Source organism: Oncorhynchus mykiss, chromosome 2, assembly GCF_057628025.1.
Source record: "Oncorhynchus mykiss isolate SJ-2025 chromosome 2, ASM5762802v1, whole genome shotgun sequence".
In the NCBI taxonomy this organism is placed as follows: domain Eukaryota; kingdom Metazoa; phylum Chordata; class Actinopteri; order Salmoniformes; family Salmonidae; genus Oncorhynchus; species Oncorhynchus mykiss.
In genome coordinates, this window is record NC_143023.1 from 37,056,379 (window position 1) to 37,083,605 (window position 27,227).

Sequence of the window (27,227 nt, forward strand, 5' to 3'; positions counted from 1 at the left end):
GTATACACCCAGGTTTGTAAATGGAGATCGTCTGAAGAGCTCACCCATTCATGAATTTGTCATCCAAAACATTGGACAAACACTGTAGTAGGGTCTCAACAAAGTGCTACACAGGAATTTCAAACCAAAAGGACACAGAGAGGAAGTGACCAAATACCAGAGCCACATGCTGTCTAATAGCTGACCGCCTGACCCCTCACTCTCAAAACACGAGGGGCCCTGAAACGCACACGTCAGCTATTTACAAACCTTCCTCTTTTTTATTCTCTCTTCCCACCCCCTCATTCTCTCTATCTTTCTTTCTCTCTGTCACTCCTCTGTAACTTCAGAATAACTCTGAGCCCGTGGCGTGGTGCCGTGCCCTAATTATATCACCAAACAGCTGTACCCCACTTCCCGGACTAGGTCGTTGCTGAATGTGAAGGGCTATGGTAGGAAACTAGCTCTGAACTCCATAGCTGCTTCCTATCCTGCCATTTCCACTCCTCTCAAAATAGCCCAGACAGGCTGCTTTATGCTCTCTTGGTCTTCTTAAAGTCCCAGTCACCAGACCCATCAGCTAACATTAGAGCCAGGCCCCGTTCAATTAAAGGAATTGGTACTGTTTTTATAGGCCACCTCAATGTGTTCTCACCTCTGCACAGATCAGAAAGATCACTTGATGGTGGTGGCCATCTTGTCAGAAATATCTTGAACCAAATGTTGTGGTAGTCATTTATTGGTTAATGAAGCACTTTGAACTCAACCTCTGACTGTCCACCAAGTGTCCTGTTGTATTATTGATCCACAGGTTCATAGTCCTGAACCTTGGCTCCATGGAAGATAGTTGCCAAGCTTGTCATTGCAGTAAACTGTCCTAAAATAGTCACGAGTTTCACTAGCCTTCCATGTTGTGGATGATGGAGGATGTACACCAGGGCTATTCAACCATAATCTTACAGGGGCCAGATTTGAAAATGTTTTTTTTTTTTTACAAGGGGGACAGATATTTTCTACATGAGATTACTCTTCCTAAAACCGGTATAACAAACTATGCACAATTATAATCTTATAAAGCACTTTTATTCAAATTAAATGATGCTAAAAGTTAATTTTAAGTGCTTTAAGATTAGCCTTATTCAGTGCATCAAATTGTTTAAATAACGGAACACATTTGTACTTATAACACAGTTAACCTGCATCACATTAAATCATTTCTACTTTCCTGTCCGTTTTACAAACATAGCTTCATCTTTTGTTTTCGTTTACACATAGTAAACATTTTATGAATGGCATATCTCAGTTGACCAGCATCATGTTCTGTTCTGTTTTCTATTTCTTTATCATTTCGTTCTTTTCTTTGTCTAGATGTTGTTGTTTTTTTACATATAGAAACCTTTTATGCATGGCACATCTCAGTTGACTAGCTTTTGCGGAGAAGTCTCTCGACCTCCGCATCAGTAGAGAACTGGTCTCTATAACGAACAGTACAACCTCGGTGGGGACTTAACTTTGCAACGACATTTGAAGAGTTTATCTTTCAGTTTATCTAAAAACTCAGACGTCATAGGAGTGATCTGTACTGATGATGACCGAATGTAGTTGCGCAGTGTAGAGAATTTGAGATTTTTTTTTTTGGGGGGGGGGGCTCAAATCTAAGGAGAAAATACAATAATGCATGTCAATCATGTCAATGACTGTTTTATCCCTCTCCTGTAGTCTCAAATGAAGTGCATTCAATTGATTTGAAGATGTCACAAAAAACAACAGCATCTCATTCAAACTCATCATCAAGCATTTTCGCTAGATATGTGTTGGCGTTCTTGTGGCGGCAATCACGGTGAAAATAAACTTATCTCCTCCTTAAGTTCACATGGGCTGCTCTCTTGACACCATTGTTACCCTTGCTTAGCCACCGAGCGTCATTGCATAAAAGTAGATCATGATGCTCAGCAGACTAAGCAAAAAGCAATGTTGCAAGCTAGATGTTGATTGCATAAAGTTTATGATAGCCAAAACTGAGTCCATGGTGTTTTTTTAAATCACCACTGAGTTAAGCGCAAAGAACGCTCTGGTGTATCAGGCAGTGTAATGATCTCATCTGTTATGTGTTTTTTTTTCGTGATATTTGTAAATCATTTTGTACATAATGTTTCTGCAACCGTATCTTACGGAAGAAAAGAGCTTCCGGATATCAGGACAGCGATCACTCACCTCAGATTAGACAAAGATTCAACAACAACAACAACAAGCAGGACTCACACGGTATTCTCCAAACACCCCACAGGGCAGACATCCCAATTATTCGCAAAAGGAAGCGACGCAGAGGACGAAGAGCCGGATGCCTCGTCCGGATCCGCAGAAGGCAATTAGGAAAGCTGCCGTTACCGTCTATTACTCGCCAACGTGCAATCATCATTGGGCAATAAACTAGACGAGTTACGGTCACGAATATCCTACCAATGGGACATTAAAAAGTGTAATATCCTATGCTTCACGGAATCGTGGCTGAATGACGACATGGATATTCAGCTAGCGGGATGCACGCTGCACCGGCAGGATAGAGCAGCACACTCCGGTAAGACGACGGGGGGCGGTCTGTGCATATTTGTAAACAACAGCTGGTGCACGAAATCTAAGGAAGACTCTAGATTTTGCTCGCCTGAAGTAGAGTATGTTGTGATAAATTGCAGGCCACACTACTTGCCTAGAGAGTTCTCAGCTATACTTTTCATGGCTGTTTATTAACCACCACAGACAGATGCTGGCACTAAGACAGCACTCAGTCAGCTGTATAAGGAAATAAGCAAACAGGAAACCACTCACCCAGAGGTGGCGCTCCTAGTGGCCGGAGACTTTAATGCAGGACAACTTAAATCCGTTCTACCAAATCTCTATCAACATGTTAAATGTAGAACCAGAGGGAAAACAATTCTAGATCACCTGTACTCCACACACAGAGACTCATACAAAGCTCTCCCTCGCCCTCCATTTGGTAAATACGACCACAACTCTATCCTCCTGATTCCTGCTGACAAGCAACAATTAAAGCAGGAAGCACCAGTGACTCGGTCTATAAAAAAAATGGTCAGATGAAGCAAATGCTAAACTACAGGATTGATTTGCTATCACAGACTGGAACATGTTCCGGGATTCTTCCGATGACATTGCGGAATACAACACATCTGTCACTGGCTTTATCAATAAGTGCATTGAGGACGTCGTCCCCACAGTGACTGTACGTACATACCCCAACCAGAAGCCATGGATTACAGGCAACATTCGCAGTGCGCTAAAGGGTAGAGCTGCCGCTTTCAAGGTGCGGGACTCTAACCCGGAAGCTTACAAGAAATCCCGCTCTGCCCTGTGACAAACCATCAAACAGGCAAGCGTCAATACAGGGCTAAGATTTAATCATACACATCCGACGCTTGTCGAATGTGACAGGGCTTGCAAACTATTACAGACTACAAAGGGAAGCACAGCCGCGAGCTGCCCAGTGACACGAGCCTACCAGACGAACTAAATCACTTCTGTGCTCGCTTCGAGGCAAGCAACACTGAGGCATGTATGAGAGCATCAGCTGTTCCAGACTACTGTGTGATCACGGTCTCCGTAGCCGACGTAAGACCTTTAAACAGGTCAACATACACAAGGCTGTGGGGCCAGACGGATTACCAGGACGTGTGCTTCGGGAATGTGCTGACCAACTGGCAGGTGTCCTTACTGGCATTTTCAACATGTCCCTGATTGAGTCTGTAATACCAACATGCTTCAAGCAGACCACCATAGTCCCTGTGCCCAAGAACACAAAGGCAACCTGCCTAAATAACTACAGACCCGTAGCACTCACGTCCGTAGCCATGCGGTGCTTTGAAAGGCTGGTAATGGCTCACATAAACACCATTATCCCAGAAACCCTAGACCCCTAGATGATGCAATCTCTATTGCACTCCACACTGCCCTTTCCCACCTGGACAAAAGGAACACCTATGTGAGAATGCTGTTCATTGACTACAGCTCAGCGTTTAACACCATAGTCCCCTCAAAGGTCATCACCAAGCTAAGGAACCTGGGACTAAACACCTCCCTCTGCAACTGGATCCTGGACTTCCTGACAGGCCACCCCCAGGTGGTAAGGGTAGGTAGCAACACATCTGCCACACTGATCCTCAACACTGGAGCTCCCCAGGGGTGCGTGCTCAGTCCCCTCCGATACTCCCTGTTCACCCACCACTGCATGGCCAGGCACGACTCCAACACCATCATTAAGTTTGCTGACGACACAACAGTGGTAGGCCTGATTAGAGGTTGACCGATTAATCGGAATGGCCAATTAATTAGGGCCGATTTCAAGATTTCATAACAATCGGGAATCGGTATTTTTGGGCGCCGATTTGCCGACTTAAAAAAAAATATATATATATTTTTTCATATACCTTTATTTAACTAGGCAAGTCAGTTAAGAACACATTCTTATTTTCAATGACGGCCTAAGAACGGTGGGTTAACTGCCTTGTTCAGGGACAGAACGCCAGATTTTCATCTTGTCCGCTCGCGGGATCCAATCTTGCAACCTTACAGTTAACTAGTCCAACGCAATAACGACCTGCCTCTCTCTCGTTGCACTCCACAAGGAGCCTGCCTGTTACGCGAATGCAGTATGCCAAGGTAAGTTGCTAGCTAGCATTAAACTTATCTTAGAAAAAACAATCAATCATAATCACTAGTTAACTACACATGGTTGATGATATTACTAGATATTATCTAGCGTGTCCTGCGTTGCATATAATCTGACTGAGCATACAAGCATCTGACTGAGCTGTGGTAGGCAGAAGCAGGAGCACAAACATTCATTCAAACAGCACTTTCCTGCGTTTTGCCAGCAGCTCTTCGTTGTGCGTCAAGTATTGCGATGTTTATGACTTCAAGCCTATCAACTCCCGAGATGAGTCTGGTGTAACCGAAGTGAAATGGCTGGCTAGTTAGCACACACTAACTAGAGGGACGGAAGCTATACTGTTACACTGGCAATACTAAAGTGCCTATAAGAACATCCAATAGTCAAAGGTTAATGAAATACAAATGGTATAGAGGGAAATAGTCCTATAATTCCTATAATAACTGCAACCTAAAACGTCTTACCTGGGAATATTGAAGACTCATGTTAGAAGGAACCACCAGCTTTCATATGTTCTCATGTTCTGAGCAAGGAACTGAAACGTTAGCTTTCTTACATAGCACATATTGCACTTTTACTTTCTTCTCCAACACTTTGTTTTTGCAATATTTAAACCAAATTGAACATATTTCATTATTTATTTGAGGCTAAATAGATTTTTTTGATGTATTATATTAAGTTAAAATAAGTGTTCATTCAGTATTGTTGTAATTGTCATTATTACAAATTATAATAAAAAATCAATTGTCCGATTAATCTGTATCGGCGTTTTTGGTCCTCCAATAATCGGTATCGGCGTTGAAAAATCATAATCGGTCGACCTCTAGGCCTGATCACATACAACGATGAGACAGCGCATATGGGAGGAGGTCAGAGACCTGGCCGGGTGGTGCCAGAATAACAGCCTATCCCCCAACGTAACCAAGACTAAGGAGATGATTGTGGACTACAGGAAATGGAGCACCGAGCATGTCCCCATTGTCATCGACGGGGCTGTAGTGGAGCAGGTTGAGAGCTTCAAATTCCAACTAGATTGGTCCAAACACACCAAGACATTCGTGAAGAGGGCACGACAAAGCCTATTCCCCCTCAGGAAACTAAAAAGATTTGGCATGGGTCCTGAGATCCTCAAAAGGTTCTACAGCTGCAACATCGAGAGCATCCTGACCGGTTGCATCACTGCCTGGTACGGCAATTGCTCGGCCTCCAACCGCAAGGCACTTCAGAGGGTAGTGCGTACGGACCAGTACATCACTGGGGCAAAGCTTCCTGCCATCCAGGACCTCTACACCAGGCGGTGTCAGAGGAAGGCCCTAAAAAATTGTCAAAGACCCCAGCCACCCCAGTCATAGACTGTTCTCTCTACTACCGCATGGCAAGCGGTACAGGAGTGCCAAGTCTAGGACCAAAAGGCTTCTCAACAGTTTTTACCCCCAAGCCATAAGACTCCTGAACAGGTAACCAAATGGTTACCCGGACTATTTGCATTGTGTGCCCCACCAACCCCTCTTTTACGCTGCTGCTACTCTCTGTTTATCTTATATGCATAGTCACTTTAACTATACATTCATATACATACTACCTAAATTGGCCTCACCAACCAGTGCTCCCACACATTGGCTAACTGGGCTATCTGCATTGTGTCCCACCACCCGCCAACCCCTCTTTGCACGTTTCTGCTACTCTCTGTTCATCATATATGCATAGTCACTTTAACGATACCTATATGTACATACTACCTCAATAAGCCTGACTAACAGGTGTCTGTATATAGCCCTGCTACTCTTTTTTCAAATGTTTTTTTACTGTTGTTTTAATTTATTTACGTACCTACACACACACACACACACACACATATTTTTTTCTTTTTTCGCACCATTGGTTAGAGCCTGTAAGTAAGCATTTCACTGTAAGGTCTACACCTGTTGTATTTGGCGCACGTGACAAATAAACTTTAATTTGATTTGTTGTGATGAACCAGCTATGTGAAGCTAACCACTATAAGGATTAGCCACAATAGTGCACTTTGTGGTTAGCCTTCAAAATAAAAGTATGGCATAATTCTACTATTTGTATTCATTTGTATCAATGTCAATGACATACTTTTATTTTGAAGGCAAACCACAAATTCCACTTTTGTGCCTAATCCTTATTGTGGCTAGCTTCACAACACATAACCTGGTCCGGTCAAGCGTCACTAGCCAGATGAAGCTAGCTGGCTGCTTATAACATTAGCTTTGGGCAACAGGGTTAAGTAGCTGGCTAGCTATTTATTTTCATGAACTGAAGTTCAATTTCAATTGGCGAACAGCAAGTGGCAACCTAGCTAATACTTACTCACAAGGGATCCTAAATCATTGCTAAGAATAATGAAAATGACTGCAAGCTAAAGCTAGCTACCCCAGAAGTTGTGGTCGAACAAATTATGCTTTATTACCAACGCGGTATTGTAAACACTTCGTTCGTGGACGGTTTTGCTTGTTTGCTGATTTTCTTGTACAGCTTTGACAGTGCTACTGTATCTTTTTTGACACGCAAAGACCCAAACGGCGTTCCATAGTATGTATGTCGTGAACTAATAGCAGTGAAGCTATTGCTGTGCAACTCCGGAAGGGAAACATTTGAAAAATTGCGCACTTGGTAGTGTTAACCGGTGCTCGACCAGTCGGCGAAATGACAGAGAACGGTTGATTTTCAAAGGCAATGAATTCCAATATCTTGGCTTTAATGGATTTCCCCTTTGAGCTGTCTCGCTGAAATGTTCTTACTCTTTCAAATGACTGCTGGACTTGTTGACTCCTCGATACACACAGCAGATATTGTGGGCTAGTTTGGGAATGCTGTGTTGCACGTATATCGCAACGTGGCGTCATTACGTCATGTACCTTCGTTATATAGCCAGCTTTGACTTCGGTTTTGCACATCGGGCGTTAAACTAGGCATCGGCCGATACCGATGTTGGCATTTTTAGCTATTATCGCCCAATTTAATATTTTTTTAATTTCACCTTTATTTAACCAGGTAGGCCATATTCCGATATGTTCACCGATATATCGTGCATCACTACTCCTTTTGGCACTAAACCTCACATTTTTGCTGGTCATTTTGAAGAAACCTTTTTGGTTCCAAGTAGAACTCTTTTGGCTCCAGTTAGAACCCTTTTGAGTTCCATGTAAAACCCTTTCCACAGAGAGTTCTAATTGAAACATAAATGGTTTCTACCTGGAACCAAAAAGGGTTCTCCTATTGGGACAGCTAAATAACCCTTTTTGGAACCCTTTTTTTCTAAGAGTCTAGGCCTTGAGAGATTACACATTACTCTTATGGTCTGTTGTGTTCTTGTAGAAGCTATAATTAGAGCTCTTGTCATTATGCAGAGAATCTCTGAACGGTTGGGTGGGACCTTAAAAACCCAAATACTATACAGTAACAAACAAGGACTTTGGGACTCTCCTTAATTGTATGTTTGTGTTGAGACTGTTCACATGATTACTGCTGGAACCTGATGTTGTTTGCCTGAAGTAATGGCCCTGAAAATGACTATGTTTGACAAAACAACCTCCGTCATCCTCCCACCTACAGTACCTCACGCAGGAACACACGCAGTCCCAGACATCCCTATCTCCAGAAACCGTCAACAAAGTCATAATGACACAAAATGACACCAATAGTGGTGCCTGGTTTTCATCAATGTATGATCTAGCTACATTATATGCAAGCTTTTGGAATTTGGCATTGTAGGTCGGTTTTCCACAGAGAAACAGTTTGAACCAACTCTTCTGTTCATCTCTCTGTCTGCTGGCTCCAAATCACTGCTGAGTTAGAAACCTAACCCTCTGGGAGAGTATAGGAATTTTGGCTGTGTCACTCGTTAGTGATGTACAGAGAGAAGAGGAATAGCAGATAGCAGAGATGTTCAATGTGGTTTTGTCATGACTAACCAGACATCCAGGCACAGCTGTGTTTTGTAATGGGCATCTGGCCAACAACAAGGTCATGCGATTGAAGTCTCTCTATTGTAAGCATGACTGTTTAAACTGTATCTGATTATCAGATGTAAACCCCCTCTATCTACTCTTCTAGGGCTGTGTTGGTCTTGGGATGTGATGTTACGGTAATTTCACGATTGCATTGCACTTTGTTACTGTTTTTTTTCTTTTCTTTCCATTTTCATTTATTTTTCGTATTGTTTTTGATGTGTCCAGCCAGTCACTACTCACTTCCTAGAACAGTGACGTTGTCAATGAAATCCCTGCTATTCAGATACATATTGAGGACTGTTTTACAAATGCTCCATTAAATATTGATTGTTCAATTAAGGGGACTTTGGCACAATCAGTTGAGTTTGTTTGTAGAGGGTTTGTACACATCGAAACCTACATCCACACCATTTACAGCTACTCTAACAGTTACTCCTCCTTGTTAATGCCCCGTCCTGCCGCCGTGTAAACACATTGTGACAGGGGTGTATTTAGTGCCATGAGGCCACCTCACATAGACCAGTGGAGGATTAGACTGGGCTGCTGCTCCCAACCCCCAAGGGGGAGGTGGAGCAGGTTGGTCGGTATGCCGGATAGAGTGCTCAGTTATGAATGGATGGCAGCCAAGCTGCATGGCCCAGATATCCAGTTGAGGGTGGCTTGTGTGTGAAGGTTCTATCACTCCCTATTACTGCTGGGTGTCTCAACCAATCAAATACTGGTGTGTGTTTGTGCGTCTGCTGGGCATTTCATCACCACGATGGCTTTGAAAAGGCTGACAGCGCTTGGGAGGAAAGCGGCTAGCAAAATGCCAGGCATTGTTCCATATCCAGGCCAGGTGACAGTAGAAAAGTCGTGGCAGAGACCCTAACAGAGACATGACTATTAATAGGCACATTTTTATGCTATGAGAAACCGCCTGTAACGATGTGCGCTGAGAGTTGGGAAGCAAGTTCAGGGACTGAGTGTTTTAATAAATAAACGTAACATAATACAAAACACGAACAAAGCACAGACATGACACAGAAACAATGACACCTGGGGAAGGAACCAAATGGAGTGACAATAGGGCAGATAATCAGGGAAGTGATGGAGTTCAGGTGAGTCTAATGACGCGCAGATGCGCGTAACCATGGTGACAGGTGTGCACCATAACGAGCAGACTAGTGACCTAGAGGCCGGAGAGGGAGCACACGTTAAAAGTTGTTTTCGGCCCCAAATCAGAATTATGTTGCTTAACTAGGCCATAAATTGCCATTTCTAGATGTTGGATGCCCAATAATGTTTCAACCTCAGTTTAGTTACATTGTAAACCCTGCACACATCTCTTCTCTCATTTGTTGTATGTATAATAATGCTCACAAGCAAGCAATTATATTTTGTGGAGTTAAAAAGTAACCCGCAATGTTGTGTTGATTGTGCTAATGCGGAGTGAAACTGTGTAAACGTGAATTAGTGATATATCTGTTTCATCTATTTCTCTCTCACGCCCGTTGTCGCTTGAACTCTAGGAACTTGAAAACAAAGTACAAATACACTCATTTCACAGGCTGGCAAGCCCGATAGTTGGAACTTTTAAACCCCGGCATGAGTACGCACACACCCGCACGAGCACGCACGCGCACGCACGCACACACACAAATACACACAGTGAGAGCCTTTTGGCGCAGAATTGGTGGTTGTTGTTTACACTGCGCTTCCAGTGTGTCTGGGGCCCCACCATAGCCCCTTACATCACCCCATTAGGGGTGAGAGTGTGAGGGCCGAGAGAGGAGCGAGGGGGGTGACGGTGAGGTAATTCATTAGTTCCCTGTCCTGCTCAAATGAGATGCAGACCTATTCTCTTTCGGCCTCCCGAGTTCCTCTTTACTCTTTTTCGGAGCAGCCCTTTTCCCTTTCCACTCTCTGATTTCACAGCTCGGGACCCGATGCTATTTCCTAGCCTGTTGTTTGCCTCATTTCCATTTTTGCAAGAGAACCAATACAGAGTTCCCACCCTGTTTACTCAGTGCTCTTTTTCTGGCAAGTTCCGTTTGAAGTCTATTTTTATGATTGGGCTTCCAAGTCCACATATCACTAGCCACTATTACCAGTGGTTGTCTTGCTGTGCTCGGTCCTTTTTTGCCTGGTTTGGCAGGAGACGGGAAGAGAGATGTGCTTGAGAGAGCAATACTTGGATCTATGAATATTTCATTCCCTCCCTGTCCTATATTTCCATCATGTCCTGAGCCATGCCAGTGCCAATGATAATACCCAGGATTTTATGTTTGGGTGCAGATGAGTGACTCACTGTGTTTGTAAGTGATCTAATTGGTTGATGTCCTGGGACCAGGATCTACATGGGTTTTACCCATGTGCTTTTCTGTGGATAGTGGGAATCCAAGCCTGGTCTGATATCTGTTTTCTTGCTAAATCCTATGGTCATTGTTTGGCTTGACAATGACCATATGAGTTGGCAAGGCACTAAAGACGTCACAAACAGATCTGGGACCAGGCTAGGGGATTTCTTAGTTTCACATTCCCATTGCCTTAGTTGATGGTTTGCTTCCAAAGACAAAATCCCTTCTCAGGTGTAATATTTAGTCATACTTTGGCGTTTGAGTCATATGTTTGCGTTGTGGATGAGACAACCTCATCGCTCTTTGTTCCTCAATGCATGTATGATGACACCGCCTCAAGGCGGTTTGAGTTTGAAGAACAGGTAGCCAACAGAAAGGGGTGTGGTACGCACACACACAAACCCAAGTCCGAATTCCCCACTTTTTACGACTGCCAGGGTATCAGGCAACCAGACTGGCACAGCACATTTAGGCAGTTACTTAAGGCCTGAGTGAACAGTGTGGAGATATGAAATACCTTACATTCTAATGGGATCAACTTCTCAAGGACACAATGATAACATGTTTTTTTGGTTTGATGGCATTTACAGCTTTCATATGTATTTTGGGCTTTGAAAATAGAAGCATGCATAAATGTTTTTTGTATTTTTTGATTTTCAGGCTGCCAAATTTTTCTGATAATACAAATAGATTTTCATTTTTTGTCAGGCCGTGGGGCTTTTTGTGTAATTTTTAATCAAAGATATCACATCAGTCATTTTTATGTAAAGTGCTTTGATTTGAGACATTTATTTGGTATGACTCACCAGACCCCAGGAAGTGAGTTGATTACGAAAAAAGCAGTGGTTTCTCCTCTGAGAAATTGAATTACTGACATTTTCAGTTGCAATGTTGCCATTTGCACGTATGTCAGTGGCCTCATCACCTACTATATGCAGCTGTATTTCAGACCATGATATGGAAAGCCACTTAGAAGAGCTAGAGCAGTGAAATTACAGTTTACCTCTAGACCTGGAAAAGATGCAGTGCAGCAAAGCCCTGACGTCCTCAGCCTCTTTAAACAGACCATATCGCTGTATTCTGATACCAGAGGCGGCGCTCCTAGTGGCCAGTGATTTTAATGCAGATGAACTGAAATCTGTCTTACCTAATTTTTACCAGCATGTCACCTGTGCAACTAGAGACGAAAAAACTCTAGATCACCTTTACTCCACACATAGAAACGCATACAAAGCTCTCCCTCACCCTCCATTTGGCAAGTCTGATCATAACTCTATCAGTGACCGTACGTACATATCCCAATCAGAAGCCATGTATTACAGGTAACATCAGCACTGATTTAAGCGCTACAGCTGCCACTTTCATGGAGCGGGACGCTATTCCGAGCTCTTATAAGAAATCCGACCTCCGATGAGCCATCAAACAGTCAAAATGTCAGTACGGGACTAAGATCTAATCCTACTACACTGGCTCTAACGCCCATCGGATGTTGCAGGGCTTGCAAACTATCACGGATTATAAAGGGAAACCCAGCCGCGAGATGCTCAGTGAAGCGAGCCTACCAGATGAGCTAAATTCCTTCTATGCTCTCTTCGAGGCAAGCAACACTGAACCATGCATGAGAACACCAGCTGTTCTGGACGACTGTGTGATCTCACTCTCCATAGCCGATGTGAGTAAAACCTTATAAAAAGTTAACATTCACAAGGCAGTTGGGCCAGACGCGTACTTAGGGCATGCGCTGACCAGCTGTCATTCAGCCTTTTAGCAGCAGCCAATGTGTGGTGTTCAATATTGGCCTACATTACTTAAGACTTAAAAACAAAAATTTGCAGGGCTTGACATTAACCTGTTTATCCACTTGTCCTTCAGATTTGTTGTTGTGTTGTTTGATGCAAAAAAAATGTACAAAATAAAATGCATTATTATTCCCATACCATTATTACAGAGAAACAGACAAATTATGCTACCCTTTGCCTAATGGCTACTTAGCTTATTCAAGCCTGTCTTAAATTACTACACTGCCCCTTTAAGACAAAAAAAGCTCTTTACCTGACTCACTTTTAAAAGATGTCTAGAAATGTACACATTTTGGGCTCTTGTAGAAGGCAATCACTCCCCTATTGCTGACTGCAAAGTATCTATAAATGGGCTAATAACTCACTAACTAGCCAAGGATATGAACACAATGTGCACACGTGGCTAAATGCAGCTTTCACTTTGATCACAAAACAAGCTCATCTACTTACGACCACTCATGCTGTAAACATAGTCCAGTTCAAAGTAGCACAGCAACAGGTTGCCTCACTGCCTGATGGCGGCCGCGGTGCAAATGAGTATAGTCCAAAAATCTGCATTCCACGTCCAACATGTTTTCACCCGCGATCATTTTCAAAGTAGCCCAATTTTCAGAGAAAATCTCAGACATGGCAACTCTGCCACTATGCCCAACAAACCCATCACCCCTTCCCACTACTTTGGCCCTAACAGATCCAACACCTGGCCGTCGGCCTGGGAGGATGGAACCCCTTCTCTTAAAACCCCCTGTAGTTCTGTGCTAAAATCTCTGACACCCAAAACCTTCTCTGCTGCTGCTACCACCAATCAATCTTCTGAGATTCCTGTACTATTTGTGCAGTACAATTAATGACCATAGCAATAAGCGAAAGAAATCCTACCTTACTAAAAATCCATCCTCTCTTAGCAATGGCAGCGCAATTGAGGAGTTTCACCATTTCTAAATAGGAAAGCGATTTCCTATGAGTTAAGGAAGGATCACATACTTCCATCCAGTTCATCAGGAGGTATTAGCCAATTAATTATGCTTGTGTCATGAGCAAACATAACTGCAGGCGACAGTAAATCGGCAACTATATAACTGTTTAAACAATTCACTCAAGGTGGCAGTATGCTCCCTTTCAGTTTGTTTACCAATTCATAGAAGTATTAGAAGACTACTTCAAAATGGAGATGGCCTCAATGGCTCTGCCCATGCTCTCACAGATGCCAGAATGGGACAGATACGACTAAGATTTTTATAACTAACCAAAGATAGACCACAGCATGCCTTTTCCAATGGGAACAAGTGAATCATAGTGGGCAGAACAAGCAATGAGGTGGGCAGAGCCAAGCACGATCTAGTGAGATCCTATTGACATGTTCTAGCGTGCATGTGCATATTTCCGTTAGGGAATACCTACTCTATGAAGTGCCCGTGTGCAATAACTCAAATTCGCATTTGCATTCCTTCTTTGCACTCCTTTACACTTTGGCAAAGTGTAAAGTCCACATATCTTTGTCTACTCTGTTCATAACGGATTCTAATTTTGGTAACAGAAAACTTTATCGAGATCTCACTACCATCCGTTGAAATATATGTCTCATCTCTGGATACGACTTTTAGTCCTCTAGCTCTAGGCCTTATCATTGGGGTTTTTACAGAAATATTTGGCAATCGACTAGGAATTCTTTGGAGATCGCGATCGACCAGTTGGTGACCACTGCTCTAGAAAGTTGAGTGAAGTTCAATCTCGTGCGTCCCTCTGTGGCCTGATATTTCTTCTGCACGGCAGTCCCTGGGAGGCAGTCTCGGGGCTACTGTGAGGGGCTATTGTTTGTGTAATACAAATCAAATCAAATGTTATTTGTCACATGCAAATATAACAGGTGTAGACTTTACAGTGAAATGCTTACTTACAAGCCCTTAACCAAAAGTGCAGTTTAAAGAAAAAAATACATGTTAAGAAAGTATTTACTAAATAAACTTATGTTAAAAAATAGAAAAAAAGAAAAGAAATTACAAATAATTAAAGAGCAACAATAAAATAAATTAACTGGACAGTGTACAGGACCAGTATGCCTCAGATTCCTGAAGCTGGTCTGTCCCACTTTCTGGGCCCCGACCTGGACTGCTCAAACCTCTGCTTTTCACTGTTTGTCTCTATATACCCACAGCAGACCTGGGCTCAAATACTATTTGAAAGCATTTCAAATACTTTATCCGTGTTTTATTCAGCTTGTCTGGTACAATGGGACCATTAGAATAGTCACGACAGTGCAAACGCTACCCATCTTGCACTCCAGGCAGGCTGAAGTAAATTCTCAAAGTATTTGAAAAATGTCAAATAGTATGTGAACCCAGGTTAGATAGAAAGTAGCGACCCTCTTCAACATGGAAATATGCAGTGTCATAGTGTTCATTATTTAGATTGATTCTAGTGGCACTTCTCAAGGTCTGTGCAAGGCAGCATTTAGAGTGGTAGGGACACTCCAAGAAGCCTAAAAACACATTAAGTCGGTGTGTGTGTGTGCATGTGTAAATGCGCACTGTATTTGGTCTCTTCAAAATGTAGAAAGAGAGAGTTCCAGTTTATTCTGTGAGTAATAATGTGACTGAATGATTGTGAAACAGTTATTTCTAAGACATTTGGCACTTGAATATACACACAGCTGGACAGCAGTGTCTACATCATAGCATGCCTATTGCATTCACTTCTTGAATTAAGTTGTTTTTAGCCGTTTTTACACTCAGAAGACTTGGGTCACTGACGCCAGAAGGTAGTATTTGAATGGTTATTCGACAGTAAGTCAAGTAATGGTTATGTTGGAATTCATTGAGTACATCGGCGCAAATATCAGATTTGCATTTTGAAAACCACAGTGTGTTAAATTGCAGCTAGCGTGTTAACATTTTGTTGCTGTGCTGTGCTGTGCCCCAATCCTGTCAGGGTAACTGGCATGGGGTTACCAGGCTTGTTGCTCAGTACCCGTATTCATAAAGCATCTCAAAGTAGGAGTGCTGATCTAGGATCAGCTCCTGTTTGTCCATGTCATCTTACTCATTATCGTATTAATGTCCAAACTGGTCCTAGAACAGCACTCCTAGTACGGGCACAGATGACTAAATGTCACTAACATAGAATATTATTCAGTGAGACAAATATAGTGTCTATTCTCTTGGTCTTTGTATCAGCAATCCCTTCTCTGTTGTCCGAAAGTGCAGGGCTGCAGGCAGCCAGAATATCACATCCATAATGACCCTCGTTTCTCTCCACTGCACCAAAACACCATGGAACATTAATCAGCCAAACCTCCCCTAGCCTGCAGCACAACACAAAACAACACCTCTTCTCATTTCCTCTAACTCTTACGCTTAGTAGTATACTGTTTAATTTGTATTCAGCATACACAATGTGCCTCCAGACTGGGCTTTCTTGCAAATTTATATCATAGACACTACACTGTATATATCATGCAGATTATCAGAGCGGTCGCACTCAGCACTGCTACCCATTGTGTTCTTTATGACCATAGTCCTCAGGTGTTAATGAGTATGCTATGATATGCTTCCTCAGAGTACAGCACCATAGTGCCCTCAAAGCTCATCACTAAGCTAAGGACCCTGGGACTAAACACCTCCCTCTGCAACTGGATCCTGGACTTCCTGATGGGCCGCCCCCAGGTGGTAACGACACATCTGCCACACTGATCCTCAACACGGGGCTCCTCAGGCGTGTGTCCCCTCCTGTACTCCCTGTTCACTCTTGACTGCACGTCCAGGCACGACTGCAACACACAACATTGATAGGCCTGATCACTGACAACGATGAGACAGCCTATAGGGAGGAGGTCAGAGACCTGACCGCGTGGTGCAAGGATAACAACCTCTCCCTCAACGTGACCAAGACAAAGGAGAAAGGAGGACGGAGCACACCTCCATTCTCATCGATGGGGCGTCCACATCACCAACAAACTAACATGGTCCAAGCACACCAAGACAGTCGTGAAGAGGGCCCGACAAAACCTTTTCCCCCTATGGAGACTGAAAAGATTTGGCATGGGTCCTCAGATCCTCAAAAGGTTTTACAGCTTCACCATTGAGAGCATCCTGACGATTTGCCTCACTGCCTGGTATGGCAACTGCTCGGCTTCCGACTGCAAGGCACTACAGAGGGTGGTGCGTACGGCCCAGTACATCACCGGGGCCAAGCTTCCTGCCATCCAGCCACCCTAGTCATAGATTCTAGTTGCCATCCTCTGCACAAGCTCTCTCTCTCCCTCTTTCTGTTTCTCTCTCCCTTTCTCCTTATATCTCTTCTCTTCTCTCTCTCTCACTCTCCCCCTGTCTCTGTCCTCTCTCTCTCTCTCTCTCTCTGCCCTCTTCCTGTTTCCCCCTCTCTATATATCTTCCCCTCTGACACTTCTCCCTGTCATTGCAGTGTGTTTGGCAGCAGGCCCGTTGCCATACAGAGACACCAACAATGGCTCCTCTCTCTCTGAGTGCATCACTGAGCTCATCCACCTCGCTGGCCAAGTACTTATTTAACAGTGGCAGGCTTTGAGCAGGGGACCGCTGTGTATCTGTCTCGTCTCAGCTGAGCTCCCCCGTAGACTCGTCTCAGCTCATCTCGCATGCCAGCACTCTCTCTCTCTCTCTCTTTCCATCGATGTCTCTGTCGCTGTCTTTCTCTCGCCCCAGTCTCACCTCTCAAGGAAGCCCATGGCGCCAATGTCCTACTAAGAGTCATCAGAGTAAATGCTCTCATTCCAGAACTGATAATGAGCTTTTCCATGAGCTGAGCTCTGGCTTGTCTTTTCCATACGGTCTATGTCAACAGAGGGATGCAGGAGAGCTCAGTCAGTTATGACTAGAGGAGTAGCTAGGAGTGACTAGAATGCTTCTCGTTTTTGCTTAACGTAACATAAGTACATGTAGCACTCTCCGATGATGTGAGTCAGTTAAAATTAAAAGTTTAAATGTCAAATGCTGTTGATATTGATATACAATATGCTTCATGGAGTGGGTCCTTCTTTTTTTGTGGTAATAATGCATTGGTTCTCCCTGTTGACTTGGTTGGCCACCCATGCCCACCCACTCTCTGTTCTTTGCGGAGGTTAGCAGCAGGTTGCCTGAATGCCGGTCTTATTTCCATCACTACCTCAAGCAGACCATAACATGTATAATTCACACAGGTTTCACTCTGCCAGGTGCATGCCAGCTTCCCACAAAAATGCATAGTGTATGTGATGGAGGAGGTCTGGTTGGCTGTGTGTGTCTCTCTGTGCCAGGTAGACTGTACAACAGATGGCAGGTGACTGAGAACGACAATGTCAATATGGAGGAGACCTGTTCCCATAGAAATAGAATGACTAGATGGGCGTATCCGTTCTAGTCATTCAATTTCTATACACACACCTACTGTTCAGTATCAGAGTACTCTTCAAAACAATATAGCTATACTGTATAGGCTACATGCAGCTAGATGCGATACTAAGTACATCATATTGAATTTCCAAAGTTATACACTATTTTCAGCTTCCAGCATTGCTGCACTGTGTGGCATTATCATACTTGCCACTGTGTTGCACAGAAGAGAGTAAATCTCCTGTCAATGGTCCTTTGTGACATACCTGCTCCACCGTCATTGTTTTTAGCCCTGGATGAGTCATTTAAAGCACGTTGCCCCAGTGTTTACCCTGAGAGACTATGTGGAAGAAACTCAGCTCAATGCTGAATGTTGCATAGGGAATGTAGGGTGACAGTGCTGAGTGGACAAAGGAGCCAAACATTTCTCCCTAGGCCTTTGTGAGGCCTCCAAAGCCTGGGCAAAGTTATGTTTGAGCAGGGAGCTTCAGGCTCAAGCTGCCAAGTGTGAGTCACACTGCCACTGAGGCACTGACCCAGCTGTGGAGCTCTCGTAACCAACACCCTGTCCAACTGTTTCTATTCCTAAAGGTTTTTGCAGGTGCAACCTGTGATCCCATTGTCTTATGTGGTCACAGGATGAAATGCACACACAATCAAGACCCACTGAACCTGTACACACACAATAACACACTTAGTGCCACGTAAGCCAGTGTTCAATTTACTAAAAAAAATACTCAACAAGACCAGACACTACTTTTTTAGTATGAAACTACAGAGTACGCTTTTAAAATGTTCTCTGGCTAAATTAATGATGACCTTTGTCATAAAGAGAGGAACCTGCAATTATTTTTTCCCCCTCCTCTCACTAAATCAATCCGTTCCTCCCCAGTAGAATCATCAAGAGGCAGAGAGGCAATTACCTTGTTTTGTTCTGCCAGGGAGAGAATTCACTCAGCCCTGACTGTCGATAAATCAGCCGGTCGTTCTGGGAGAGAGGAGTGTGGGGTAAAGTTAGAGAGCCAGACCAGAGAACCGAGATCTTGTATTAGAGTGCTAGTGGACTAAGCATATCTTGAGTCATTTAGACTTTAAGGTTTGCCAGTGGGTGAGATGTATCGTTCTTGTCATGCTGTGCTTTATCATTCTTGTGTGTTTATAGTTTTACATTATTGAGGCTGAGAGTTAGTTGAGTAGCTCAACGGAGACCACAATGCACAATGCCTGTGTTCTCTGTTGATCGCGTACTATGACTTGCTGGTACGGTATGAATGTACAGTATACTGTTAGGCAAACCCCCATGGAGAAGGGGTTTCTTAATAGACCTTGATTCCACCTGTTGCACCTGTTACATCCTAGACTATAAAGTAGAGCAATACAACGTCACTCAGACCCACCTCCAGACAAGCAGTTGCTTTGGAATGAGGACAGGTTGAATTCCATCTCTGTACTGTGGTGTGTTACACTTCTCACTCCGCCATTTTCTCACCTGGCTTCTTTTTGCCTCTTTCTCTGACCAGCTCCCCACCCGGCTCAGGACCCAAACCCCACAAAGCAAGACACTGAGGGGTTGACAAGCCACCCTAAAACAGGCCCGGCCCAGATAATGGAAACCTACACGAAAAAAGACAAAGAAAGGAGAGTGGGGACCCCCACGAAACTGGACGTCATCCCGAAGTCACCTGCTACACCGACATCGCCCAGGCCTGGCTCAAGTTCTAGCCCCAAACGTAATAAAGGTAAGTCTCCCTATACTGTGGTGTTACCGGTAATAAAGGAAATGGTGTGAAAATGGCTACCCATTAGTATGTGTTTCTATCTACCATAGAGCATTTGAAGTAGTTTATGACCATTTTCAGGGGTATGAACACCGCATTAGATATCCATGGTTGTATAATAAAGGCTATCTTCAGCAGTGCCCTGTGATTATTGAGCAATTACCTCAGTGCTCAGATGATGTCATCCGACCCCTTGGGAAAACAACATGGTTCAGTCCAGAATTATGCTGACCACAGGCTTTCAGTGCTGGGGGTAAATCCAATAGACATGCTGCAGGTGGTTAGTTACAGCGCTTACAGCTCACTTGACAAAATCCATTAAGCTGTAATTGTGTTGCTATGGGTTTATAGAATTTAGCCAAAATTGTATTTTTGGGGTAATATCTGATGTAATGTTGATTGGATGGCTAATGCTATTCGCTAACAGGCTAGTCGCTTACGGGCTATAGCTAGCCTGCTCGCTAATCACCTCCGGTCTCAAATGAAAGTTGGAGGAATTAACCAGACTGGGCATCACATTTCACTGAGTGATGCCAGGGGGTCATTTAGACTAGCTTGACCTGCTGTTGCACCACCACCACGTTTGTTTCTACAATGCCACTACTTGTCCTACCCCAAGTGCTGGCTAATGCAAACACTAAGAAATGTGTTTGGGGGGTTTTGTGAACATAATCTTATTTTCTCTCTGCCCATTTTATTCTTTGCCCAGTAATCTATTGACTGTGGTCATGGTCTATTTAACAGTAGCGTGAGGTGGCAGAGCTGAACCAAAATAGTTCTACTGACTTGATTATCACAGTAACGCCAAAGTAGAAGACTGGTTTTGGTGTGCCGGATCAGATAGTCCGATCAAGGAGCTCATTTTAGTGACAATCTAATTGAACTGCAGGATCTCTCAATAGACAACAGATCTCAGATCAGCTTTTGTAATGTAAAAGATATTGGTAACACTTTACTTAAAGCCTACAGGTGTAATGCTTTATAATCTGTCATAAGCATTTGTAGTGTCTTATGATAAGGCGTATAATGTTATGTCTCTGTTAGAAGCATTTGAGCACCAATAAGTCAACAAACCTCTGAGACAGCACATTCTCAAACAAGTTCTGTCACTTCCTCTCCATCAGGTTGCCTTTCTGCTCAGTCATGCAAGCTTACCTCTGTTTTTAATCTTACCCTGGGGGTAGGAGGAAGAGGAAAAGGACGAGAAACACTCTGCAGCTCTTAATTAGCTAAGTTAAATGGCAAGTCATGTGTTTGGGAGCACTACCTCCGTAATGTCCGCCTTAATTAAACTTTGTCACATCTCAGACTCGGGTCTGACAGCTCATGGCACTTGGCCACCGGCGGTCCCTTGCTCCCTGGGAGGTTTTCAGTGTCCCTGTGTTTTCAAGAGATCTTTAAAAGACCGGGGATTTTACCCTTCACTGTCACTGTCAGGGGGCCCTGCTGCTTCAGTTCAGCCAGCCACATACACACGCATGTCGCACACACGCGCACACACCCTCTCCACGGCACTTTGTTGCTATGGAGACTTGGTTTTTACTATAACACTTTCTTGTGGATTTCCCATGGACATAAATACAGTGCCTTCGGAAAGTATTTACACCCCTTGACTTTTTCCACATTTAGTTGTGTCAGATTTTGTGTCACTGGCCTACACACAATGCCCTATAATGTCAAAGAAGAATGATGTTTTTTGAAATGTTTACAAATGAATTTAAAACGAAAAGCTGAAATGTCTTGAGTCAATAAGTATTCATTCCCTTTGTTATGGCAAGCCTAAGTAAGTTCAGGAGTAAGCATTTGCTTAACAATTCTCATAATAAGTTGCATGAACTCCCACTGTGTGAAATACTAGTGTTTTCTCATGATTTTTCAATGACAACATCAACTCTGTACCACACACATACAAATATCTGTATGGGCCCTCATTCGAGCAGTGATTTTCAAACACAGATTCAACCACAAAGACCAGAGAGGTTTTCGAATGCCTCGCAAAGAAGGGCACCTATTGGTAGATGGGTAAAAATAAAAAAGCAGACACTGAATATTCATTTGAGCAAGTTATTGATTACAATTTGGATGGTGTATCAATACACCCAGTTACTACAAAGATCTACATTCTACACACTACAAAGGCGTCATTCCTAACTCAGTTGCCGGAGAGGAAGGAATATCTCAGGGATTTCACCATGAGGCCAATGGTGACATTAAAACAGTTACAAAGTTTAATAGCTGTGATAGGAAAAACCTGAGGATGGATCAGCAACATTGTAGTTACTCCACAATACTAACTAACCTAATTGACAGAGTGAAAAGAAGGAAGCCTGTACACAGGACAATAACCTAAAACACAAGGCCAAATCTACACTGGTTTTGCTTACCAAGAAGACAGCGAATGGCCGTGTTACAGTTTTGACTTAAATCTGCTTGAAAATCTATGGTAAGACTTGAAACTGGTTGTCTAGCAATGATTAACAACCAATTAGACAGAGCTTGAAGAATTTTGATAAGAATTACACTTCGTTCAAAAGTTTGGGGTCACTTAGAAATGTCCTTGTTTTTTTAAAGAAAAGCTATTTTTTTTGTCCATTAAAATAACATTAAATTGATCAGAAATACAGTGTAGACATTGTTAATGTTGTAAATGACTATTGTAGCTGGAAACGGCTGATTTTTAATGGAATATCTATGGAGGCCCATTATCAGAAACCATCCCTTCTGTGTTCCAATGGCACGTTGTGTTAGCTAATCCAAGTTTATTATTTTAAAAGACTAATATTGATCATTAAAAAAACCTTTTACAACAATGTTAGCACTGCTGAAAACTGTTGTTCTCATTAAACAAGCAATACAACTGGACTTCTTTAGACAAGTTGAGTATCTGGAGCATCAACATTTGTGGGTTCGATTACAGGCTCAAAATGGCCAGAAACAAAGATCTTTCTTCTGAAACTCATCAGTCTATTCTTGTTCTGGGAAATAAAGACTATTCCATGTGAGAAATTGCCAAGAAACTGAAGATCCCATACAACGCTGTGTACTACTCCCTTCACAGAACAGCACAAACGGGCTCTAACCAGAATATTAAAGAGGAGTGGGAGGCCCCGATGCACAACTGAGCAAGAGGACAAGTACATTAGAATGTCTAGTTTGAGAAACCGACACCTCACAAGTCCTCAAATGGTAGCTTCATTAAATAGTACTCGCAAAACAAAAGCTCCAACGTCAACAGTGAAGTGGCGACTCCGGGATGCTGGCCTTCTAGGTTCCTCTGTTCTTCTGTCCAGTGTCTGTGTTCTTTTGCCCATCTCAATCTTTTCTTTTTATTGGCCAGTCTGAGATAAAGCTTTTTCTTTTCAACTCTGCCTAGTTGTTGACTGTTGACGTTGAGACTGGTGTTTTGCAGGTGCTATTTAATGAAGCTGCCAAGGGATACGAATACTTTCTGAAGGCACTGTATAGCCAGAAAGGCAGGCCCATCTTCGTCCAATGAGAGAAGGTATCCATTTAACGGATACCCATTGGATATGCCCAGACAAAAGTTGCATTACAACTCGGACCCCAGAACCAAATCCTGTGTGCGTTAGCTAGTACTACAATCTGCCATGAGAGCTATGTATAAAACTGCTCCTCTATTCCTTTCAAAAAGGCAAGTAAAAGAGATGAGAGAGAACCGTATTGTTGAGATTTGAGGAGTGGGCTGCTAACAGTCTGGAACCCAAACACGCTGCAGTGTTTCTGGGCCAACTTGATTCTGTTTCGGTCTCTGAGGCTCCTGTGGGGGGACTCATCGGGATGGTCAGGGCCTACACACACACACACACACACACACACACACACACACACACACACACACACACACACACAGCACTATACATAATCAGACGTAGTGTCAAAGTGGGTCAGAGGATGTAATAGGGAGGCTGCTGTTTTTCTTGCGTATCTGGTGGATTGTTTCAGCCCTGTGATGATATTGTTATAATGTGTTACAATCCCCTGAGGTATGAATCGTGACATGGATGTAGAACATATGCTCTGTTTATGGAAGGAATGGGTGGAAGATGAGGCCCGAAACCTTCACACATACAGTAGAATCCAACTTGGCTGGTTAAATGCCGATAAAGTGTCATGAAAAGGTAGTAAATGGTGCTTGGCATTTATCCAACTTGGCTGGTTAAATGCCGATAAAGTGTCATGAAAAGGTAGTAAATGGTGCTTGGCATTTGAGAATTACATTGTAATAATTCCAGTATGGTGTTTTCATTCAGGGAGTTCAGGTCATAATTCTGCAATGAATCATATACAACATGATCATCTAATTACATGAATTATCTTTAAAAAATATCATTCAAAACCAATTGGTCAGGGGAAATGTTCCACAAAGAATCTATACCAAACAATCCAAAGGGGTGCAGTAGAATTCCTGTAACAGTAGGACTATGCTTCCCAGGCATGAGTTAAGGTGCTCAGAGGAATGCTCGGATGAATGATCAGAGGAATGCTCGGAGGAATGATCAGAGGAATGCTCGGAGGAATGATCAGAGGAATGCTCGGAGGAATGCTCATAGGATTGCTCAAAGCAATGCTCGGAAGGAATGCTCGGTGCAATGCTCAGAGGAATGCTCACAGGAATGCTCAGAGGAATGCTCAGAGGAATGCAGACGCCAGAGATGTTACAGTAGGAAAAGATAAATCAACACTCCTCTCCCTTTTTCCACTAATGTAACACAGATACACACGCCTTTTTCCAGTCAGCACCATCAGGGACTTTGAACATATACAATAACTTGCAAGACAGCTCTGCTTGAAGATCGACGAGGACCTCTATAGAAACGGATTGTTCTGATGTACAATGTTTTTGTCTCGAGGTTGGACAAAGGCCATCTCTACCTTCCAAACATGATTGTTTATGTGGAATGCATTTCCTCATAAGTCAATAACAGCTAAATTGAATGCTGGAAGAACATAAACCCTGTTTATAGCCATATTCTGTCTAGGATTGAGTGCGTTACTTAACTGAATGCAATTACATGTTCACTCATTAATCCTCACCAGGACACAGTAGCCAAGGTGTGCCATGGGGTGACTAACCATCAGTCCTAATCAGAGTGTTTTCCACATTGCTCATTCACTTCTATTAGATACTAGAGTGGAGTCTCTATCTGGCTCTGATATAGTTGCCAGATTTGACTGCCAGCTTCCAGCGTTTCATCGCTCTGCCGATGTGGGGCTGGATTGGGGCTTCTCTCTGTGTACAATGACCTGTCACGTTCACATCCTCTCTCTCGCTCTTTCTCTTGTTCTCTCATTCTCACCCTAGACGCAGTGAAGTCAGAGGACAGACAGAAGCTGGCCAAGGAGCGGAGAGAGGAGAAGGCCAAATATCTGGGTAAGCTGAGATGGGGGGTTGAGAGGACGAAACTCTGTAAACAAGGAGAGGATGCCATCTAGTGTTGGGGGGTAAGGGGTGGTGGCAGATTTTGTTTTAGGTTGTGTCGGCATTGGCTTTGTTTTCAGGCCTACAGATGGTGTGCACATGTATCACAGAAACATTTAGAAAACGTTGAATGAACGTCAAACCAACCTAGGCTGTGGCTCAAGCTGAGCACTTCAATGAGAACGAAAAACAAGCCAATGATGATTTAGTATTTGGCTTTCAAGACACAGTTTTCAACGTGCATGCTCCAAATAAATGTTCATGTGCGTTTTATTAAAACAATAGCCTAGCCAACCCCTTTTTGTTTGAACTCACAAATGCTTTAAAGATCCCCAGCTCTGAACTTTAATGTTTAACCCAACGTCAATTGATAAAGAATCGTTTTCAATTGATAGTAGCGTATGCCAATGCCCTGCTTCCACTTGCCTTAACACTTCTCTGGCTCTATTTCTTTTGTCAGTCAAGATGGCTGCCTGTCACCTGCTTGAGTTGTTTTGTTTGTTTATTTATTTCACAAGTCACTGTCCTTGGCTCTAGTGACACACTGGCTACGTGCACTGCTTTGCATGATTGACAGTTGCTCTTGTCTTCTCTTTCGCCCACCCCCTCCCCATCCAGACAAGCTCGGCCAGATACAAGGTAAGTCACAACCGATGTGTCCATGGTGGTAGTGGTGGTGGTGGTAGTGGTGAGGAGTCTTGTTGTCATGACCTGCAGTTTTGACCTGTTGCCTTTATTGATTTTAAAAATTGTGTCTGTTTGTCGCTCAATCACCCTCTCTACAAAAAAATATTTTGAATGAACTTTCTACATGACCACGGAAATGATTGCACCACAGTACCAGGCTGCCATTGTGAGAGTACCAATGAGTTTATCAGCCAAATTGCCAGGGTTAGAGGATCCAAGCATGTTCTATGCATTCTATTTCTATGTGTGCCGCTGCTGCAGGGAGGGGGGCGTTGCCTAGCCAACCGACGACTCATTTGCTACAAGACCTTGCTTGTTTCAACAAAGAGCAACACAGTTTCATCACGTTGTAAAGAGTCCATGTTACCGCATAAAGGGACTCAACTGCATGAGTATATGGTAATTGTACCAGCCCCACATTGTGTGTGTGCACCTTGTTTTCATAGGACGTCAGCCCAGTGTCTACTTCCATCACATGTTTTCCTTCCATGTTGAGTAAATGATACAAAGTATATTGAACACAGGTGCTTCCACACAGGTGTTGTAGCATTATAGCATTCCATTATAGCATCCCATCATGTATAAAAATGCTGGGCAGGCCATTATTTTTGCCATCATTTTGGCTACCATGGCTATGCCCCCCCCCCCATAAGATTACAGTGCCCCTATCCAGAGGGCACGAGTGGTCACTAAATGGTTCGATGAGCATGAAAACAATGTAAAACATATGCCATGGCCGTCTCAGTCACCAGATCTCAACCCAATTGAACACTTATGGGGTGTTATGTAACGGCGGCTGAGACAGTGTTTTCCACCACCATCAACAAAACACCAAGTTATGGCATTTCTCGTGGAAGAATGGTGTCGCATCCCTCCGAAATAGTTTCAGACACTTGTAGAAACTATGCCAAGGTACATTGAAGCTGTTCTGGCACGTGGTGGCCCAACACACTATTAAGACACTTTATGTTGGTGTTTCCTTTATTTTATCAGTTACCTGTATAATCATGTAATATATAATTTATTACCACTAAATGCAGTTACTTTGCCATTTTATACAGGAATTATAAAGAGAGGATAGGAATCAAAAGTCACATCACCCTTGCTGAATGGCAAATGTGTTTATACTTAATCTCGGAACCCAGATCCAATTTTCACATTCCCTGACTAGCTACTTCATTTGTAAACATGTATGTCAA

At 43.3% G+C, this 27,227-nt stretch overlaps 1 protein-coding gene across 21 annotated transcripts in view; it reads left to right on the forward strand.

The window, feature by feature from the left end:
* Nucleotides 1-27,227, forward strand: part of LOC110501519 (uncharacterized) — a 64,605-nt gene that overhangs the window by 6,985 nt on the left and 30,393 nt on the right. For 11 of the 21 annotated variants that reach the window (XM_036947634.2, XM_036947647.2, XM_036947663.2 and 8 more), the window contains exons 2-4: nucleotides 19,644-19,862; nucleotides 25,225-25,293; nucleotides 25,960-25,980. In XM_036947634.2, coding sequence (XP_036803529.2) covers nucleotides 19,644-19,862; nucleotides 25,225-25,293; nucleotides 25,960-25,980 — 309 coding nt within the window. The remainder of the gene's footprint in view (nucleotides 1-19,643; nucleotides 19,863-25,224; nucleotides 25,294-25,959; nucleotides 25,981-27,227) is intronic. The other 10 variants (XM_036947657.2, XM_090198678.1, XM_090198715.1 and 7 more) reach the window with 1 other exon arrangement.